General features: G+C 40.3%; 1 protein-coding gene across 1 annotated transcript in view; it reads left to right on the top strand.

Moving 5' to 3' along the window:
- Positions 1 to 21,638, top strand: part of LOC139471850 (adhesion G-protein coupled receptor V1-like) — a 159,288-nt gene that overhangs the window by 124,896 nt on the left and 12,754 nt on the right. The window contains exons 80-97 of the mRNA XM_071254352.1: positions 152 to 313; positions 1,204 to 1,291; positions 2,529 to 2,678; positions 3,687 to 3,880; positions 5,536 to 5,676; positions 6,419 to 6,574; positions 7,843 to 7,989; positions 8,551 to 8,696; positions 9,485 to 9,686; positions 10,555 to 10,661; positions 11,772 to 11,888; positions 12,661 to 12,768; positions 14,124 to 14,300; positions 17,489 to 17,572; positions 17,991 to 18,051; positions 18,710 to 18,790; positions 19,647 to 19,750; positions 20,428 to 20,632. Coding sequence (XP_071110453.1) covers positions 152 to 313; positions 1,204 to 1,291; positions 2,529 to 2,678; positions 3,687 to 3,880; positions 5,536 to 5,676; positions 6,419 to 6,574; positions 7,843 to 7,989; positions 8,551 to 8,696; positions 9,485 to 9,686; positions 10,555 to 10,661; positions 11,772 to 11,888; positions 12,661 to 12,768; positions 14,124 to 14,300; positions 17,489 to 17,572; positions 17,991 to 18,051; positions 18,710 to 18,790; positions 19,647 to 19,750; positions 20,428 to 20,632 — 2,430 coding nt within the window. The remainder of the gene's footprint in view (positions 1 to 151; positions 314 to 1,203; positions 1,292 to 2,528; positions 2,679 to 3,686; positions 3,881 to 5,535; positions 5,677 to 6,418; positions 6,575 to 7,842; positions 7,990 to 8,550; positions 8,697 to 9,484; positions 9,687 to 10,554; positions 10,662 to 11,771; positions 11,889 to 12,660; positions 12,769 to 14,123; positions 14,301 to 17,488; positions 17,573 to 17,990; positions 18,052 to 18,709; positions 18,791 to 19,646; positions 19,751 to 20,427; positions 20,633 to 21,638) is intronic.

The following is a 21,638-nucleotide window of genomic DNA, read 5'->3' as shown; positions in this document are numbered from 1 at the left end:
TCCTTGATTTCTTTCCAAAGAAACTGATAAACTTACTAAAATGGTCATCTATTCTATGTTGTTTAGATTTATGTCCATGGAGACAAAGGCATTTTGAGAAAATGTGAAAATGTCTGTATTTTTTTGTACAATGGTTTTCTATGCTATACAGGTGACCTTGACTGTAAATCGCTTGTACGGCTCTGTCGGACGAGTGGAGGTCAGGTACTCTACCCAGAGTGCATCAGCACAAGGCAACATTGACTACCGTTCGATACGGGGTGGTGTCGCAGAGATGAATGAAGGCGTAGTATCTGCAACCTTCAACATTGAAGTGAGTGAAACTTTGAAATTCTCTTATAGGCCACAGAAGAACCAATCGAATCTTGCCATGTTGTTGAATCTGTATGTCTGAGTTAGATGTTGTCTTGCACTTTTTGTCCTAAATGAATAATTTACAGTAAGTGACACTTTTTTAGCTCACCTGGTCCTTATGGACCCGGGGCGCAATAGGTCTGCAGCAACCCATGCTTGCCATAAAAGGCGACTATGCTTGTCGTAAGAGGTGACTAACGGGTGGTCAGGCTCGCTGACTTGGTTGATGCATGTCAAGGATGCTCATGATGTCAATCACTGGATTGTCTTGTCCAGACTCGATTATTTACAGACTGCTGTCATATAGCTTGAATATTGCTTTGTGCGGCGTTAAACAACAAACAAACAAAACAAAACTTATGATGACGTCATATGTTGTTCAAATCATTGGGATTTTACAGGGATTTTTAGTGAAATATTTTGTATGGAAATAGAACAATTGTGGATATTCACGGAAGGTTTATGAGGTTAATAGAGTTTAACTTTATATGAAGTGATATGAACTGTTGAATGAAGCAACAGAAGTACATTAATTCTTGCAGATTTATTAACATTGTGAATAGTTGGTTTTATATTTCAGACTGTTGTCTGCAGTCAGTATTTATATAATTATAGTTGAACAGTAATGCTGACAGCAACTGTTTTTAAGTGTATGTCTTTGTTGACATTTGAAACGGTTGTCTACCTATCCAGGTGAGCTTCAGTGCCATGGCACTATTCACCAATCTCCTCTGCTGGTTTGTTTTGTGAATAACCTCATGACTTAAGTCGTATTTGCCTACTGTGATAAGCAGACAATCTGGACATAAATTGAGAATTTTATTTTTTATGATACTCTTGTGTTGCCAGATTTATACAGACACTCTTCCAGAGGAAACAGAAACATTCCATGTCAACCTAACTGATGTCGTCATGTTTCCCACCCCTCAGAACCCTGGTGAGTAGTCATGTTTCCCACCCCTCAGAACCCTGGTGAGTAGTCATTTGCCCCACCCCTCAGAACCCTAGTGAGTAGTCATGTTTCCCACCCCTCAGAACCCTGGTGAGTAGTCATGTGCCCTACCCCTCAGAACCCTGGTGAGTAGTCATGTGCCCTACCCCTCAGAACCCTAGTGAGTAGTCATGTTTCCCACCCCTCAGAACCCTGGTGAGTAGTCATTTGCCCCACCCCTCAGAACCCTAGTGAGTAGTCATGTTTCCCACCCCTCAGAACCCTGGTGAGTAGTCATTTGCCCCACCCCTCAGAACCCTAGTGAGTAGTCATGTTTCCCACCCCTCAGAACCCTGGTGAGTAGTCATGTGCCCCACCCCTCAGAACCCTGGTGAGTAGTCATTTGCCCCACCCCTCAGAACCCTAGTGAGTAGTCATGTGCCCTACCCCTCAGAACCCTAGTGAGTAGTCATGTTTCCCACCCCTCAGAACCCTGGTGAGTAGTCATTTGCCCCACCCCTCAGAACCCTAGTGAGTAGTCATGTTTCCCACCCCTCAGAACCCTGGTGAGTAGTCATGTGCCCCACCCCTCAGAACCCTAGTGAGTAGTCATGTTTCCCACCCCTCAGAACCCTGGTGAGTAGTCATGTTTCCCACCCCTCAGAACCCTGGTGAGTAGTCATGTTTCCCACCCCTCAGAACCCTAGTGAGTAGTCATGTTTCCCACCCCTCAGAACCCTAGTGAGTAGTCATGTGCCCTACCCCTCAGAACCCTAGTGAGTAGTCATGTTTCCCACCCCTCAGAACCCTGGTGAGTAGTCATGTTTCCCACCCCTCAGAACCCTAGTGAGTAGTCATGTGCCCCACCCCTCAGAACCCTAGTGAGTAGTCATGTGCCCTACCCCTCAGAACCCTGGTGAAACATCCCTGCTGACATGCAGATTACAATACCACAACATAAATATTTATATCTTGACAAGTTTTCTTTGAAGTAACAGTCACCGAAATCTTTCATTGTACATGTAGATGACTGGCAGATTTAACAGTTGTTAAATTGACATAATATTTTGATATCTGAAGACTGTCTAGTAAAATCAATTATGGTCTTCTAATCATAGCTAATAATAGTCCATATGGTTAGACCAATATCTGCTGAAAATAGTATCAGAAGTTTGGGCTAGTAGATTCCAAACAGATTTGTTTTCTCCCTGTAAATGTTGAGACACCTGCTTCTCTGCTGCAGTGCCCTCTCCCAGACTGAGTGAGCTGTACTCCACGGCAACCGTCTCCATCACGGAGAGCAACGACCCCTACGGGGTTCTGGGTCTGGAGCCCTGGACCTTCACCACACAGGAGAAGTTCACGGCCATCGTCCTCACAGTCGTGCGGACAGGTAGGTCATTTTGGAGAAGTGAGTTGGGTGCAGTTTATGCAGCTTTGAACAGTATTCCAGTTCTATCACGGCATGTCAGCTTAATGTTGTCTGAAAGTCTGAAGTGATGCAGGTGTGAGAAGTTTATCATATTGGTGAAACCCATGAGCACAAGTATGGTGCTAACCGACCTAGAAACATAATCAGGGCAAACCCATGATCCTAGGTTTCTGGTGTGCCCAAGAAAGGTAGCGAGAATTGAGTGAGTCAGTATTGTTTTTTTTATGTCACTTTTAGCAACATTTCAGCAATATCACAGCTGGGGGCACCAGAAATGGGCTTCACGCATTGTACCCATGTGGGGAATCGAACCCATTTCTTTGGCGTGACTAGCAAACGCTTTAACCACTACCCCACTGCCCCCAGTACACATAGACTTCATACCAGTTGATAAACAAGACATGCTCGTAGCAGAAGGTTTAATGCTAAATAATAACCTATCTTTATTGGTGTTTTGGAACATTTACACATTGTAATAAGTTTACAATGTTTAGGTTTATTAAGAAAATTAAGGGGGGAAAAAATCATATTTTTGTATTTAACTTGCAAATTCACAACAATTACGAAATATTTAGGACTGTGGGCAGGTTTGAATAGTGCTTACAGCTAACCTTTTACAGTCATTTGTAATGTGCAAAAGTATGAAGCATCTACCTTCAATTGCTCGAACCTTGCCAGAGGTAGGTCTTGAGTGAGGGAACATGGTCTTGTTATTCATTATTCTTAACAATATTCCAGTAACATATTGGCAATATTCCAGTAACATATTGGCAATATTCCAGTAACATATTGGCAAAAGGGGCTTGACACATGGTACCCATGTGGGGAAATGAACCCATGTCTTCAGTATGACGACTGAATGCTTTAGGCTCCAGGCTACCCCACCACTCCCAGTCCTACAATACTGGACCTTCAAAAGCTTTTAGTAGTGTCACACTGTAATAAATAAACAACAATCTGTTTACCAAGGTGGAGTGTTTGGACAAGTATCTGTGAGGGTTAGGACAGTTGGAGGAGATGAATCGTGGACATCGGAAATTTCCACCAACACTGGCAGCACCGGCAACAACACCATCAGCGAGGTACTCCAAAGCAGGGACCCCGCCTCCAAAGCCATTGGAGGCACAGACTATTCAGTGCTGGATACTACAGTGGTCCTACAGGTTGGTTGATGATCATCGTGAAGCATGGTGGGGAATCCCACTACATTCGTTGTTAGCTCACCTTGCCTCCCAGCCCATGTCGCAGCAAGTTGTCCGTTGTCATCATCATCATCATCATCATCATCATCATTATCATAACCTTTTCACTATGTTTTTTGTGTAACAAGTGGAAAAACATTATGGCATTAGAAAGAATAATTTTATTAAAGGTTTCATTTGTGACCAACTCATGTTATTCCGGAACAAGCTGAATAGTGACTCCATTCGAGCCCCTCTTGTGTTGTTCCGGGAAAAGCTGAATAGCGACTCCATTCGTGCCCCTCTTGTGTTGTTCCGGGAAAAGCTGAATAGCGACTCCATTCGTGCCCCTCTTGTGTTGTTCCGGGAAAAGCTGAATAGCGACTCCATTCGTGCCCCTCTTGTGTTGTTCCGGGAAAAGCTGAATAGCGACTCCATTCGTGCCCCTCTTGTGTTGTTCCGGGACAAGCCGAATAGCGACTCCATTCGTGCCCCTCTTGTGTTGTTCCGGGAAAAGCTGAATAGCGACTCCATTCGTGCCCCTCTTGTGTTGTTCCGGGACAAGTCAAATAGCGACTCCATTCGTGCCCCTCTTGTGTTGTTCCGGGACAACCTGAATAGTGACTCCATTTGTGACAACTCAGGTTATTCAAGGACAAGCTGAATAGCGACCCATACCCCTCTCATGGCCATTTTTACAATTGGGTTCCGTCCAAGTGCAAATGGGCATAGTTATAAGAATCGTCAACTTCTTGCGCAATAATTTACGTATATTTCCCCCATTTCATATATATTCCATGTGCTATTTAAAACACATCGGGTGTTTATACGGGATGATTGAATACATTTAACTGTATGTAGGGTATATTATTCTATTTTAAAATAAAAAAATATTCCTGATGGATTCTTTGATGGACTTACTTAAAGTCATACACATTCTGATTGGTTTGTCATATTTTCACACACAACATACATCGATAGGGGGACAAGTCTTGCTTGCAGGTTACAGAAAGGGGCGAGTGGTGATGAATGTATAGGTTGGTGAGGCGCAGAGATGAAGCTATGTGTAAAGTAACTTTAACTGTATTGTGTTGCAACACTTCTCTACAACTGTACATTAATTAATGCAGATTTCGAAACATCCTGGATAGTTACTTTTGTTCTCGATTTCGATAGTTAGTTACTTTTGGTCTCTATGCAGAAAATGTTTGAATAGAAATGCGGACACAAACTGTTTTGTAGTGTCTGTCTTTGTTGACATGTGAAACTGTTGCCAACATATCCAGGTGAGCTACAGTACAGTAGCACTACTTTTTTGTTTGCTCAACTGGTCACCCTTCTGTATTAACAAAGCATGATTTATTTTGACTACCTTTGATCAAAGTACAGCACCTCATGACACATTGGTCAACTTTGATAACCAATTCCATGGTAACAAGCATTCATGTGACCTTTATTGGCATGTAATATGATTCAAATCTTAAATACTGTTTGTCGGTAATACATGATTTCTTCCCTACTGCTATAGCCATTTGTATGTTTCTTGGCCAGTAGCCTTTGTTGAGGGGCTTGTGCTCGTGCTAGAGATATGGTTGAGTTGTGTCATGCACTGACGGTAATGTTCATTGCTCCACCAGGCAGGGGAGGTCAGCAAGCAAGTTAACGTGACAATCCTTGATGACGACACCGCGGAGCCGAAAGAGGTGGTGCTTGTATACCTGACGGATCCTGTAGGTGGCGCCAGGGTTGGCCGCGGGGATCCCGATGGCGGGAAGAGGGTAAGATGCTGCTGGTCAGAAAGTCTCACATACTTGTTCAGACATGAAAGTTGCATTGTTGCCAATAGAAATGTATCATATAGCCCTATTAATGTGTATTTGGTCAGGTGTTTTAAGTCCTATGATTTCTTTCTGTTGAAATGTTTTGATTGTTTACGACTGAAATCCTAGATATGATTTATTGCAGTTGAAGTGACATTATTGCATGCTATTGATAATATGTACTCCTCTTGATGCTGATTATAAAAGAACTCATGTCTCTCCTGGTTTATCTGGTAGGACCAATGCAACCAGCTGGTAATGCAATATTTTGATATACCGTATTCGGCGCAAGAAGCGCCCAGGGCGCTCTCAAAATTAGAAGTAGGGGGCTCTTATTAGAATATAATTTTGGTGAGAAAAAAACAGATCGTAAATTTTGTTGTTTATGCTAACTGCCTGAAATGATACAAAACAAAAGTCTGTGCGTATTATACACGACAGATATATTTTCCAGAATTTAATTGCCCATAATTAAGGGTGCATATAACGCACGAGTGCGTATTATACATGAATAAATAAGTCTTGTGTACATTGATCAATCGGAAGGGGTGCTAATTGGGATTGTTCTCTAGCCAATATATTAGCAAATCTAGCCATGGGCGCTTATTAGAGCGGGGCGCTTATTACGTCGAGTACGGTATATATAAACTATGAGAAATGAACTTACTGTATCTAGTAAATACATAAATTACTTCTGCAGGGTTTTGCCATGATAACAATCCAGGCCAGTGACACATCCAATGGACGGATTGGGTTTGCACAAGCATCCAAGAATGTGAGAGTGAACGAAGACACAACCAATCCCAACGCAACCCTCACACTGATTAGGCAGCTGGCGTTCTTTGGGGAAGTCAGGGTGAGACTAAATCAAATGTTCAAATTACTTGTCTTGTAATGATATCAGGGAACAACTGAAATGTTATCTGTACATCAACACTTGTTGATTGCTTTTTTCGTAAAAATAGCCCATAAATGTTTGGGTTGCAATTTCATATAGGACTTGTTACAATGTTTAACTACTTAATTATGGCAACAGCTCACAAATGTTACATACTCCACATACATATCACATACTTACAGATAAATTAGTGTCTGATAAGGTCAAGGACATTGTTTGGGTTGTTTATGAAGTAAATGCATCTAACCTTTAGACAAATATCTTGATATGGAGACAATTGTTTTCAAGTATGCTAGATTATTATCTCACGAAGAATAAATTTCTACATGAAACCTTGCGTCTCAAAAGCCTGGAAATCTGAAATCATGCTGTGTTGATAAAATTGAATGGACCATAAGTGTAAATTGTCCTAAACAACATATAAAACTGATGTCACGTTAAAATAAATCACTGTACTGGTTCAATTCATAACGACCCAGCAGCTGTTGATGCATGTCAGGGCGGTCGGGTAGCCTAGTGGTTAAAGTGTAATCAAGGATTATATCCTATCTAAATATTATCCTGGGGGAAGTTTTACTCTAGTTTTACTTGCGATATTGTTGGAATATTGCTAAGAGCGGTGTAAAACCAAACTTACTCACTGATGCATATTAGTGGTCAGTGCACTGGATCATAGGGGACATAGGTGAGCAGAGTTGTGTCCCTTGGGCACACCAGATACCTATGATCTTGGGTTCACATCCCGATTCGCCCGATTATGTTTCTAGGTTTGTCAACACACTACCCATCCTGGTGGGTTTCACCAATGTCTTACACGTCTGAGACCTGCATCACTTCTGGCTTACCTCCCACATTAAGCTGACTTGTCTTGATATGACTGGAATACTGTTAAAAGCAGTAGTAAACCCAACTCACTCACTCATTGGTACGGAAGTCTTTTAGGGAAATGTGTTTTTTTCTTTTTTTCTATACTATCTTGAAATTTCAACTTATTATCTTGAAATTTCAACTTAGTATCTTGAAATTTCAACTTCTGTATCTTGAAATTTCAACTTAGTACTTGAAATTTCAACTTAGTATCTTGAAATTTCAACTTAATATCTTGAAATTTCAACTTAGTTTCTTGAAATTTCAACTTAGAATCTTTAAATTTCAAGATAGAATCGAAAAAAAAAATGTCCCTAAAAGGCTTCTGTACATTGGATTACATCTCTGTATTTGTGTAGGTGTCATGGAAAGCCAAGAAATCCCAGAGTTCCACGGACACAGAGGATGCTGCTTTGTCCTCCCAGCTGACAGCTGTCTCAGGGGTCACTGTTTGTCCAGCAGGACAACAGACATGCTCTCTGGTTGTGGGCCTTATTGATGATAAGGTAAGCACAGGAAGTTACCATATCTGTGTACAGATACAGGCCCAGTACTTCTTCCCTTCTAAATTGATTGAGAGAGGGGCCAATGATGTAAGGTGCTGCTAAGTCCAATGTGTTCCCAACAACGTGTGTAGTCAATTTATCGTCCAAAACTGGCTCCCACAGGAGATATTGCTTGGGTGAGATCAAGCGATATCTACAGTGTAGATATCGCTGCAATGAAATTGCATCACAATGCTTTGCAGACCATTGTGACGTCATTAGTTACAATCAAATGACATCACTAAAAGCTCTGCTACTGAAGCTGTAAGCAGTACTTTTTACACTTGAGACACTGCTAATTACTGTCTACAAACTGAAAAAGTTGGAAGAATGATGTTGGATGATAAATAAAATCTCACCCGAGTGTCTTTTGATATCAAATATATCAACACTTGTTGATAAAAGTGGAAAAAATCCTCGGCAAACCTCGGAGTTTTCCTACTTTTATCAACTCGTGTTGATATATTTGATATCAAAAGACACTCGGGTCAGATTCTCTATATGTATCCAACTTTCTGACAGGACCCTGAGGAGGAGTTCCAGTTCGTGGTCCAGCTCCTGGCAGCAGTGGAGGATGCTGAGCTGGAGGAGGGAAGTCTGTTTGCTACCGTGGTCATCGCGACGAGTGACTTTGTAAGAGGACTGATCGGTTTTAACCAGGCTTCACTGTGAGTACTAGCTGGTTGTCATGCTTTAAAAGACTGCATGCAATGTTGTTGCAGTTATATTTTCTCACCATTGTAATGCTTCAACAAGATATTCAGACTCTGAGTCTCAGCATGGGATCATTCATGGTTTTCTGCAGTTCATCTTTTAGCTATTTAAAAGTTTTTCAGAAGCTCATCTTTGATATGATAAGCCATTAGTGGGAATGAGTTGGGTTTAAGGCCGCTTTTAACAGTATTCCAGTTACCGTATTCGACGTAATAAGCGCCCCCGCTCTAATAAGCGCCCACGGCGACATTTGCTAATATATTGGCTAGTGAACAATCCCAATTAGCACCCCTTCCGATTTTTCAATGTACACAAGACTTATTTATTCGTGTATAATACGCACTCGTGTGTTATATGCACCCTTAATTATGGGCAATTAAATTCTGGAAAAATATATCTGTCGTATATAAACATTTCAGGCTGTCAGCATAAACCACGAAACTTATCTTTCAACTCTGTTTTTTTCACCAAAATAATATTCTAATAAGAGCCCCCTATTTCTAATTTTGAGAGCGCCCTGGGCGCTTATTTCGTCGAATACGGTATATCATGGGGTGTCAGCTTAACCTGAAGTGATTCAGGTCTCAGACATTTACCACTTCGGTGAAACCCACGAGCACGGGTATGGTGCTGACAAACCTAGAAACAGGATTCGAACCAGGATTCGAACCCACGTGCCCAAGGGATGCGACTCTGCACAGCGAGTACATCAGAAGTAAAGCTCCGCTCACTCATTGTGTAGGTTGGCGATTGTTGGGGATGAGGACAGGACCGTACGTTTGACAGTTGCACGCACCATGGGACAGACCTACGACGTGGAAGTTTCCTATGAGACATTTGAGACTCTGAAGATTGAAGAGTCAGGGGTTGACATCTATCCTGCAGTTGCGTCTCAAGACTTCAAGTCCCAGTCTGGAACTCTGACGTTTGCAGCTGGGTCACAGGTTTGTTATTTACAAACTAACTGCTCATATCTACTCAAGTTGTGATATATTTCTGATATATTACATACTTCTCAGGTATACTTAAAACTGGTTACTTTCACATATCACTTTGAAAAAGTGAACTCATCAAATGTTATAAGGGACTTGTCATTTTATTATGGGGGACGGAGTGGAAGGGCGCAGGAGATTGGGTTAGGACTGTATATAATTGTTGCCAACCAACTATACGTAAGTATGCAGATTTTGCCACCTCTAAAAAAAGTGGAAAGAGTCTACAAAACAGGTTAAACAAGCCAATGGGTGAAACTGAAAGACAATGGGTGAAACTAAAAGACAATGATTGAAACTGAAAGACAATGACAATGGGTGAAACTAAAAGACAATGGGTGAAACTAAAAGACAATGGGTGAAACTGAAAGACAATGACAATGGGTGAAACTTAAAGACAATAGGTGAAACTAAAAGACAATGGGTGAAACTGAAAGACAATGACAATGGGTGAAACTAAAAGACAATGGGTGAAACTAAAAGACAATGGGTGAAACTGAAAGACAATGACAATGGGTGAAACTTAAAGACAATGGGTGAAACTTAAAGACAATAAGTTAAGTGCATCACAAAAGGGTAAGTGAAAGACAATAGGATAAGCTGGAAGACAGTAGGTCAAACTGCAAGACAAGCTTGACCAAGTCTGCACAAGCACATTAAAAATCAGAAAGCGTTTTGAAGAACAATAATATGAAATATCTTTCCTTTTAGTTTTGTCACACCTATCAATTACTCCATTTTCACACAAAAAATCGGTTTACAAACAAAAACTAATGTCTGGCCTTACCAAGTCTTGCAAATGTTTCCTTATTCATTCCAGAACTCCCTGAAGACTATTGATGTCGAACTCTCACCAATCACAAGCTCCAACAACCCTCTACCCAAACAGTTCCGTCTCAGACTCAAACTCCCAACAAATGAAGCTAGGTAGGGCATGCAGCTGTCTATCTAAGGAATCAGCTAACGTTAGTAACTCTTAGTGAGTGAGTCTACACAGAGTTAAAAACATGAAATAATGTTTGTTTTTTATACACAAACAATTGGACGAGGGTAAGTCTTGGGGTCCCAGAAGACCATTTTATAATTTCCCTGCATGATGATAATCCTGGAATTACTAAAAGCTGTGTTTGTTAGTATGTTTGTTTAGTGATTCAGTCAGCAATATTCCAGCTATATGACAGTGGCCTGGACTACTAAAAGCTGTGTTTGTTAGTATGTTTGTTTAATGATTCAGTCAGCAATATTCCAGCTATATGACAGTGGCCTGGACTGCTAAAAGCTGTGTTTGTTAGTATGTTTGTTTAGTGATTCAGTCAGCAATATTCCAGCTATATGACAGTGGCCTGGACTGCTAAAAGCTGTGTTTGTTAGTATGTTTGTTTAGTGATTCAGTCAGCAATATTCCAGCTATATGACAGTGGCCTGGACTACTAAAAGCTGTGTTTGTTAGTATATTTGTTTAGTGATTCAGTCAGCAATATTCCAGCTATGTGGTCTGTCAATAATCAAGTCTGGACAAGGAAAAACCAGTGATTGATATTATGAGCAACATCAGGGTACGATGACATGCAAGCAACCAAGTTAACTTCATGACCAATCAAGTCCATTTAGTTGCCTCATACAAGCATAGGTTGCTGGGGACCTATTATATACCTGAGAATCCCAATGGAGAAATGTGATGTACATCGCTACTGTTCAGCAATGACATATAAGACAGCTGAAGGCTGTTGGTTGGTTGGTTGGTTTGTTGTTTAACGCCGCACTCAGCAATATTCCAGCTATATTACAGCGGTCTGTAAATAATCGAGCCTGGAACACACAATGCTGTGATTGACATCATGAGCATCGATCTACGCAATTGAGATCGATGACATGCATCAACCAAGTCAGTGAGCCTGACCATCCAATCCCGTTAGTCGCCTTTTACGACAAGCATAGTCACCTTTTACGGTAAGCATGGGTGGCTGAAGACCTATTCTACCCCGGATCTTCATGGGTCCTGAAGGCTGTTAATGCCGTTGTTTTACATTTCTACAGCCTTCATGCCAGCAATGCAGAAGCCACAGTTCGCATCGTGAAACAGAAAGATGTCGGCATCTGGACGACAATTGCTGAAAGACTTTACACACCCCTTACAGATCCAAACATACAGAAGTAAGTACTAATCCACAATGGTTGTACATAATTATTTTTTACATTCGACATGTTTGTTCATCATTACATGGTTGAATTTGATGACATGTTTGAACTTTTTGACATGTCTATTCATTGTTACATGTTTGGACATTTTTCATGTTTGTTTATTTTGATTTGTTTGTTCATTGTTATATGCCTGTTTATTATTTATGTTTGAACATTATGACATTCTTATGCATGATGACATATTTGTTAATTATGTTTGTTCATCATTACATTTTTGTTCCTCACTACCTGTCTGTTCATGGTGATGTTTGTTCATCATTACATTTTTGTTCATCACTTCCTGTTTGTTCATGATGATGTTTGTTCATCATTACATTTTTGTTCATCACTTCCTGTTTGTTCATGGTGATGTTTGTTCATTACATTTTTGTTCCTCACTACCTGTCTGCTCATGGTGATGTTTGTTCATCATTACATTTTTGTTCATCACTTCCTGTTTGTTCATGATGATGTTTGTTCATCATTACATTTTTGTTCATCACTTCCTGTTTGTTCATGATGATGTTTGTTCATCATTATATTTTTGTTCCTCACTACCTGTCTGTTCATGGCGATGTTTGTTCATCATTACATTTTTGTTCCTCACTACCTGTCTGCTCATGGTGATGTTTGTTCATCATTACATGTTCCTTCATTATGGCATTATGTTCATTGTTACATGTTCATTATTAATGTTGAACATTATGACCTGTTTGTTCATGATGGCTTTTGTTCGTGATGACAGGATTCTGGCTCAACTGGACACTATAGTGAGAGATGACCTGGATGATAATAACATGAAGCTGTTGGAAGACACCCTGGTCAGCATCACAAAGGAAGGAGAAAAGAGGAAGTGAGTCACAATGTATTGAGGGAGTGATTATGGTCTAAAGGCAGTGACCATGCATACCGTAGTCCACAGGGGGACTGGGTTATTTGGGGACCAACTATGTGACATTCTGGAATACTTTTTAAAACAATATTTGGCCTCAGGAGTTACACAAACAAAAATCTGTAAAATAGTGAGAGCTACTCCTGACAAGATGTGTAAAAATGCTTGTATGTCCTGTCCTGATACGACTTCCTCACTCATTCACTCTTAATAGATGCATTGTCACGTATTGATGGGTCAGCTTATGACAATGGCAATAGCCTGTGTATGGCATAGAGGTGTCACTTCTTGGACAGTCACCTTCCATATCTGTACTTTGTTAATATCTTTGCAATTTTGATGATGAAAATCATTCATAAAACAGTTCTGAAGATTATAATGATACACATTTTCATATTTAACAAATGTGTTGCAATAACGTGGTTGAACAATACATAGAGGCTATTTGTTTTTCCTGTTGAATAACATATTTATCTCATCGTATGACCGGACAGTATTTGATATTTTTATGAAAAAAAATGTTCTGTTTATTTTGTATTTTCTTACACCGTCTTCATGATATTACTCTGAAAACCATAGTGTCATAGAGGGAGACTGAAAGTAGTTCCGGCATAAAGTGTTTGTTCAAGTCTGTGTTCTGTGCTCACTATGATCATTAGTTTATTGTGAACATCTCCGTACTTTTCACCAAAGTGATAAACATCTACGATCTGCATCACTTTGGGCTTTCCTCGCACATTCAGCTGACATTATAAATATTCACCTCCAAAAGAAACGTTACCATAGATCATATAGAGTAGTATGTACGTTAAGAAGAGATGTTTCTAATGTGTACCAATTAATGACAAAACTATCAATTAGGACATGCTAGAAATGATTTCCAAACTTTACACGCTAATTCTGAACATGACAAGTGGTGAATCTCAAGTCTTTATATGTAATCCATTTATGAGCGTCGGTTCACACATCATAACAGTATGTTCATTCTTGTGTAGCAGCCATAAATATTTCTGAGTCCCGTGATGGGATTTGAACCACGGACCTTCTTATCCGAGGTCGGACGCCTTGTCCTCATGATCAAAGAGGTTAACCCCGTCAGCAAGCTGACAAGTTATGGATGTCATCTGTGGGATGACTCCACGCCCTGCTACACTTGCATGGAACCAATCTTATGCCTCTTGAATATGAGTAATTCTTCATATTTAAACCAACATGTAAGGTATTCACGTTTCCCTTGTCGGTGAGTATATGTATGAAATACTGTTTAAAGCAGTGTTAAACCCAACTCACTCACTCACTCACTCACTGCTATCCAGGCTCTCCCCTGAGGTGATCACAAGCACGCTGAATCTGTACTGTAAGCTGATGGAGCCAGGAGCCACTGATGCCAGGAAGGGAAAATACTCCATGGCCAAGTCCCTGGAAGCATTTGCATACACTCTCCTGAAGGATGCACCTTGCCTTGAAGCATCTCATCCCGATGCCGGAAAACTGTGAGTCACATCATCAAACAAGCTCTGTCTTTGCTTCGTGTACCTTTAAGGTTTTCAGGAGGGAATATTTTGTGCATGGACTTGGGGAATCGAGGCTAGCTCAATATAACACATTGTTACTGGTAGGGGTGAAACGATACAGCAAGGTCGCGATACATAGGACATGGCATGATAAGGTATTGCGATATGCATATTATGTCAAATCACATGGAAACTTCTTGACTATAAATATTTCAGAGCAGGTTCCATAGGAAAAGCTAATTACAACACATTTTGAAATATTTGACTGGCAAAAACGTTGGGGTTCATTAAAGAAGTTGTAAGTAATATATTTTGGAAAGTGTGTTTTCTTGTATTGATACATAAAAAAAAGTATCGTGTATCGTATCGTCTCATGAAAACTCAAAATTCACAGGTGCATCAATGTATCGTTTCACCCCTAGGTATTGTTGTTAGTTTTAAGAAGCTTAAATCTTATCATGATTGTACTTTCAATATCCAGTTGGTTAGAGAGGGACTAGCTATGCTTTACGGTCTGCATGGTGCCCACGTATTGCAGTTCTGGACATTTAAAGACCACCTCTGTGGTGTAGTGAATAGAAATCTGCTCGGAGGGTGGAAGGTCGGTGGTTTGATCCACTGGCTGTGTCATACTAAAAAAACATTAACAGATGGTGCTTGAGGTCACCCTGCCTGGCACTCAGAATATGGGTGATGAAACAAGGACTGATCGACTCAGAATGCTCTGTCAAAGTGGGGTATCCATGCAGCATGGTATATCAATGAGATAGCACTAGAAACCCAGCCTTAGTCCGGACTAGGCATAATGATTTGTGTTCAGTGTGGAACAAGATCGTCTCTGTGTCAGCAGAGTAATCGTTTGGATGACATGAATTGGGATGGATGGTCAGTCATAATTAAATTGGGTTTTGATCATTTTTAGAAATTGTTTTGAATGTTATCAGATATGTTTATAATGAATAAGAACTAAACGTTGTTCATTCAACAAAGGCATGTTAGGTACTTATGACGACAGTAAAGAAATAGGTAAGGATAAAATGTGTTCTTTCGAGGTTGGCCCAAGCCAATTTTCATAGTACATGACAACATTCCAACATGTGATAAAAAATTCATCTTCAGACACAGACTTACTCAAACTTATGTTTTCATTGGAAGTTCTAAAGAAATTAAGATCTGAATTTCAAGTGGGACAAATAGCACCATTCTCATACCTCGTGCTTTGTTGATGTTATCACTGGCACCGTAGCAGTGAAAGTGTCACCAAGGTTTTGAAAAGGAAATTATATTTTTGTCTCTGAATTTACATTTTCAGAAAATTTGGTTGGATTTGACTCTGAAGTATACATGGTATAACTCAGAAACATTACATAGGAAGATACGGTGGTATAATTATCTGAAATGGGTGAAAATCCTATTTCTCTACAATGAAAGTACAGTGTTACACTCACTCATTCATGAGATATCTTCTATCAATGTTTGGTTTGTGTTAAATAGGTGGTCAGTTATATGAATATTTAACAGACTCGGGACTGACTTAGTATAAGAGTCCAGTAATTATACCCCCTACCTAAATGGGCGGGGCTATATAGTTATACCAAGGAATTCTGTCCATCTGTTCCTCCATCCATCTGTCCATTCTTCCGAGGACATTTTTTTGTGTGACCCATGACTTGATAATTACTACATAGATTCTTTTTAAACTTGGTGATCACTTTTAATACCTATTGGAGAGGTGCAGTGCAAAGTTTGATTTCAATATTTGGATTTTCGTGAAAAAAATGCAGCTTTTTTAAATTTCTTTACTTTGAATTTCCTTACTTACACATTTGTTTGACCTATAACTTAAAAACTACTTCATTGAGTCTTTTAAAATTTAGGGAACAGTTTCCATACTTATGAAAGAGGTGAAAAGTTTGATTTTGATAAGTGTATTTTTGAAAACAATTTTTATCATTTATTGAACTGTTTTTTCTTCAACATTTGTGCGACCAATAACTTAGAAACTACTTCATGGATTCTTTTTCAATTGGGGTAGAGTTTCTATACCATTAGGAGAGGAGCGCTGCAAAGTTTGATCTCGATAAGTGGATTTTCTGAGAAAATATTGCTTTTGTCATGTTTTGAAAAATGTTAGAGTCTTAGTTGGGAGCCCTGCTCGCTTCCTGTCTTGTTCATCTAGACCTACTCAGAGACCGATATTTGAGCCCATGTCTGCAGCAAATGTCATTTAAGATTCCTAAATTGGAATTATATTTTTGCCAAATCTTGTAATTACTAATTACTGTGGCTTTGTAGAAAGGTAACTTGTATTTCAAATAAGAATGAACTATTTATAAAATCTCAATATTGAACAAATTGATATTTTCCCAAATTGCATATCAGGGGCACTTTGTTTAGGACCCTAGATAAAAACTGAAGTCGTGCAGAATAATGATGAAGTGAGAACTCCATTTAAACATCAATGATTTTATATAGTATTGACAAAGCATGTGACAGGTTCTCAAGGCCAAGTCTGGCAGCAGGTTGCGGTGATTGATGAATGTGTAGGCTGGTCTCTTCTCTCTTGTAGTTTTGAGGTACAATAATCAGTGTGTTTGTGTCTGGCTGCTTATATGTAGAAGGGTACAGATCTGTTCGGGGGACGGCATACATTTGGCATTGGACAGTGGTTGTTAACCGCAGCAGTTGTGACCCACAGCAGTTGTGACCCACAGCAGTTGTGAACCACAGCAGTTGTGACCCACAGCAGTTGTGAACAACAGCAGTTGTGAACCACAGCAGTTGTGACCCACAGCAGTTGTGACCCACAGCAGTTGCCACCCACAGTAGTTGTGACCCACAGCAGTTGTGACCCACAGCAGTTGTGACCCACAGCAGTTGCGAACCACAGCAGTTGCGAACCACAGCAGTTGCGAACCACAGCAGTTGTGACCACTAAGTATTGTGTATGAAATGGTGTTGTTTAGGCTTTTTGTACATCAAGTTCACTGCTGTGTGAGTATGTCTCGTTTTTCCACCACATAGTTGAAAATATCCTGTATATGGAACTTGGTTATGTCATTTAATAATAATATCCTTAAAAACAAATGTGATCACCAGGAGAAAAGGGATGTTACGGGTGCTAGGATATGATTGTGCTCTGACATTTCCTGGTCTATTTGTTACAGAGTGTCTCATGAGTGCAACAACGTCAAAATATCGGCCGGGAGAATCCCAATAGAGACGCTGAAAGGATTCAGCTTTACAGGGCAGTAAGTAGTGTAGTCTTGTCTATGCATAAACCAATGAGAAATACAGATTCTCAAGTAACAGTACCATGTTTCATAATGTATGTTGTATCGTGCATGGTACAAAGACATTTTGAAATTAAAATTTACATTTACAGAAATGGTGAACTTTGCCTCGCCATTTTTGGGGTCTAAAATTCATTAACAGATACTGATGACTTATCTTGTATTAGACATGCATAAACACCATTCTGTCATGACATTGAAGAATGCTTGATTCTGATTGATCAAAACAGGATTAAAATCAGGTATCAAATGGAATTTGCTGCCTCTAAATTAATCTTTTCACAAAATACATAGTGAGTATGAATATATATTTCTTCTGTAAGAGATGGCCTCAGCTTTTGTTATTATAATTATGACATTGTATTTATTTTTTTAGGCGCAGCGATGAATTTAAGTTTCCAAACAAGATACCCAGTGTCCCCACCACAGGAACAGAGGTACATCTTACAAGCATCTATTGTTTCCAATGTCTGGGGATGAGGAAGCAAAATAAAAAATAAAAACTTCCTGCTACATTTTCAATGGAACCAAACACAGTATGTCACGCTGACCGCAACTAAGTCAGTGTGCATGTACTCATTTTGCTGATTTGTCCATTGGAACTGTGCCGTGTTCTTATCATTATGATGCAAACTAATGGGCATATTGTCTTGTATGTAATTTGTGTGACTATCATTCCTTAATGTTGTTGCTCTCTGCTGGTTTTCATTGGGAGGCCTGCATTCTATATTATTAGGGGCGATCGGGGAGCCTAGAGGTTAAAGCGTTCGCTCGTCACGCTGAAGACCCGGGTTCTATTCCCGACATGGGTTCAATATGTGAAGCCCATTTCTGGTGTCCCCCGCCTTGATATTGCTTGAATATTGCTAAAGGCGGCATAAAACCATACTCACTCACTCACTCACTACTATATTATTTTGTTGAATGCATATTGATGTTTAACTTCTGGCTGGTTTCATATATGTTTGTTTGTTTGTTTATTAACTCAGTAATATTCATGAACATGGCAGAGGAAAATGACTTCTTTGCATAAAGATATAACAATGAAAAAACTAACAAAACCCAAGGCATTTACCTGTATGTGTCTATTTCCAGTGTAAGGATGTCCACTTCATAGAATATAACAGCGACCTTTGGTACCAAACAGAAAACCCTCAAGCATTACTGAACGGCAAGGTAAGCTGACATAATTTGTCATAATTGTCATAATTTGTCATTCAGTTGAGATCTCCAGAAAACCCTCCACCATCAACCACTGAACAGCAACGGAAGCTGTCACAATTTGTCATACGGTTGAGATCCCTAACTTTTTGTAAAAGAGAAGGATTCATCTGGGCATTGCAGTATTTTGCAGTAATCATTTTGGGCCACAGGGTCTGCACCATTTAAGAAATTACAAAACTTGGAAAGTTGTTGAAACAGACATGTTCACATGAGTGACCAAGACCTAGTTCAGTTCAACTCATGCTTGGTTGTGACAAATAACATCTCTAAATATACGTGTGAGGCTAAAATATGTTCGAAAGGTTGATTTTAGAGGTTTTCAGAAAGCATTTCTTGTATATTTGAACATGAGAAAGTCTTTAATGCAAGCTGATTTAGTTATATGGGGCTGATTATGTAGATAAGAACAGTACAAACATGGCGAAGCATTCATCTTGGATATTGGACTTGCTCATTCTTTGATTTTCTCTCCCCTTTCGCACCTTTTCTCCATGCTTGTGTACTTGAACATGCCAGAAGTACAAAACTTACAAGTGTAGGAAGGATACTGGCTAGTTGTCATAAGAATATGTCTAACCAACTTTATGCCACTATTGCAGAGTTTTCCAAACTGTAAAATTATGCATTTCCACTGGGTTCAAAAAGGGCTGTTATCCTCCCCCCTGAATCTCAAAGGGCTTGTCCCTCCCCTATAATACATGACCACACCCTAAAACAAGACCTGGGACTAGATATCAACTATCAGGCACTGAACATGAGGCAGATCCACCAATCTGACTCATAAAATTAATTTGCTCATTCTTCGCAGATCATATCAATAGGAATCAAGGGTCAGTCATCAGGATATTCAGAAGATCCAGTCACATTCAAGATCCACAGTCCCGACCGGCGAGTGTCCACATCAACAGCAGAGTAAGTCATTCCAGATCAGTCCACTCTTTTGTTGCATCTGGTAGAGTTGCACTATAGCTGCGAAATGATTTATAGAGCTGCATTATTGCTGCAGAATGATCTGGTAGAGTTGCACTATAGCCGTAGAATGATTTGGAAGATTTGCACTATAGCTGCTGAATGATTTATAGAGTTGCATTATTGCTGCAGAATGATTTGTAGAGTTGCACTATAGCTGCAGAATGATCTGGTAGAGTTGCTCTATAGCTGCAGAATGATCTGGTAGAGTTGCACTATAGCTGCAGAATGATCTGGTAGAGTTGCACTATAGCTGCAGAATGATCTGGTAGAGTTGCATTATAGCTGCAGAATGATCTGGTAGAGTTGCATTATTGCTGCAGAATGATCTGGTAGAGTTGCACTATTGCTGCAGAATGATCTGGTAGAGTTGCACTATAGCTTCAGAATGATCTGGTAGAGTTGCACTATAGCTGTAGAATGATGATCTGGGAGTAACATGTAACCGTCACATTGACTTACTGCAGGTGTGTGCTTGTGGGTTTCACCGAAGTGGTAAACGTCTGAAACCTGCATCACTTCGGGCTTTCCTCCCACATTAAGCTGACACGCCGTGATATAACTGTAATACTGTTAAAAGCGGTGTTAAACCCAACTCACTCACTCACTCACTACTGCAGGTGTGTGTATTTTGATGAGAGTGCAACCAAGTGGACAAATCCCACAGATGTATGCAAGGTGACCAATGCTGTTACTCTGGGAGACGAAGACTTTGTGGGGTGTTCGTGTAATCACATGACCAGCTACTCTGTGATCGCCAAGACGATGGACCCTGGACTGGTGTACTATGAGCTGTGGTTCTACATCTGCTGTGCAGTCTGTATGGTAGGTACACTTCCTTCATGTGGCCGGTAGGTACAGAAATAATCCTGTAACACACTGAAAACAAATCAAGGGACATCCATTTGTTATTATGTATTTAAAGTCTTGAATTGGCTGTCTGAAGTACGTATGATGAGTAGATCAAAGAAGCTTCATCACTGACTCCTGATGACCTGGACTGGCTGAGATACAGTTAGCCCACTTTGTAGGGTGGACCTCTGTGTAAGACCGTCGTATAGGCTGAGATACACTTAGCCCCCCTTGTAGGGTGGACCTCTGTGTAAGACCGTCATATAGGCTGAGATACAGTTAGCCCCCTTTGTAGGGTGGACCTCTGTGTAAGACAGTCGTATAGGCTGAGATACAGTCATATAGGCCTGTCTGGCCTCTCAGTAGGGTGACTCTCGATTTCTGTGTATGTGACTGAATGCCTTTGTCTGTCTGTGTATGTGACTGAATGCCTATGTGTGTCTGTGTATGTGACTGAATGCCTATGTCTGTCTGTGTATGTGACTGAATGCCTATGTCTGTCTGTGTATGTGACTGAATGCCTATGTCTGTCTGTGTATGTGACTGAATGCCTATGTCTGTCTGTGTATGTGACTGAATGCCTATGTCTGTCTGTGTATGTGACTGAATGCCTATGTGTGTCTTTGTATGTGACTGAATGCCTATGTCTGTCTGTGTATGTGACTGAATGCCTATGTCTGTCTGTCTGTGTATGTGACTGAATGCCTATGTCTGTCTGTCTGTGTATGTGACTGAATGCCTATGTCTGTCTGTGTATGTGACTGAATGCCTGTGTCTGTCTGTGTATGTGACTGAATGCCTGTGTCTGTCTGTGTATGTGACTGAATGCCTATGTGTGTCTTTGTATGTGACTGAATGCCTATGTCTGTCTGTGTATGTGACTGAATGCCTATGTCTGTCTGTGTATGTGACTGAATGCCTATGTGTGTCTGTGTATGTGACTGAATGCCTATGTGTGTCTGTGTATGTGACTGAATGC

This window comes from Haliotis cracherodii, unplaced genomic scaffold (genome assembly GCF_022045235.1).
Source record: "Haliotis cracherodii isolate W230 unplaced genomic scaffold, xgHalCrac1.p SCAF_1, whole genome shotgun sequence".
Classification (NCBI taxonomy): Eukaryota; Metazoa; Mollusca; class Gastropoda; order Lepetellida; family Haliotidae; genus Haliotis; species Haliotis cracherodii.
This window is presented reverse-complemented; position numbering and strand designations above follow the sequence as displayed.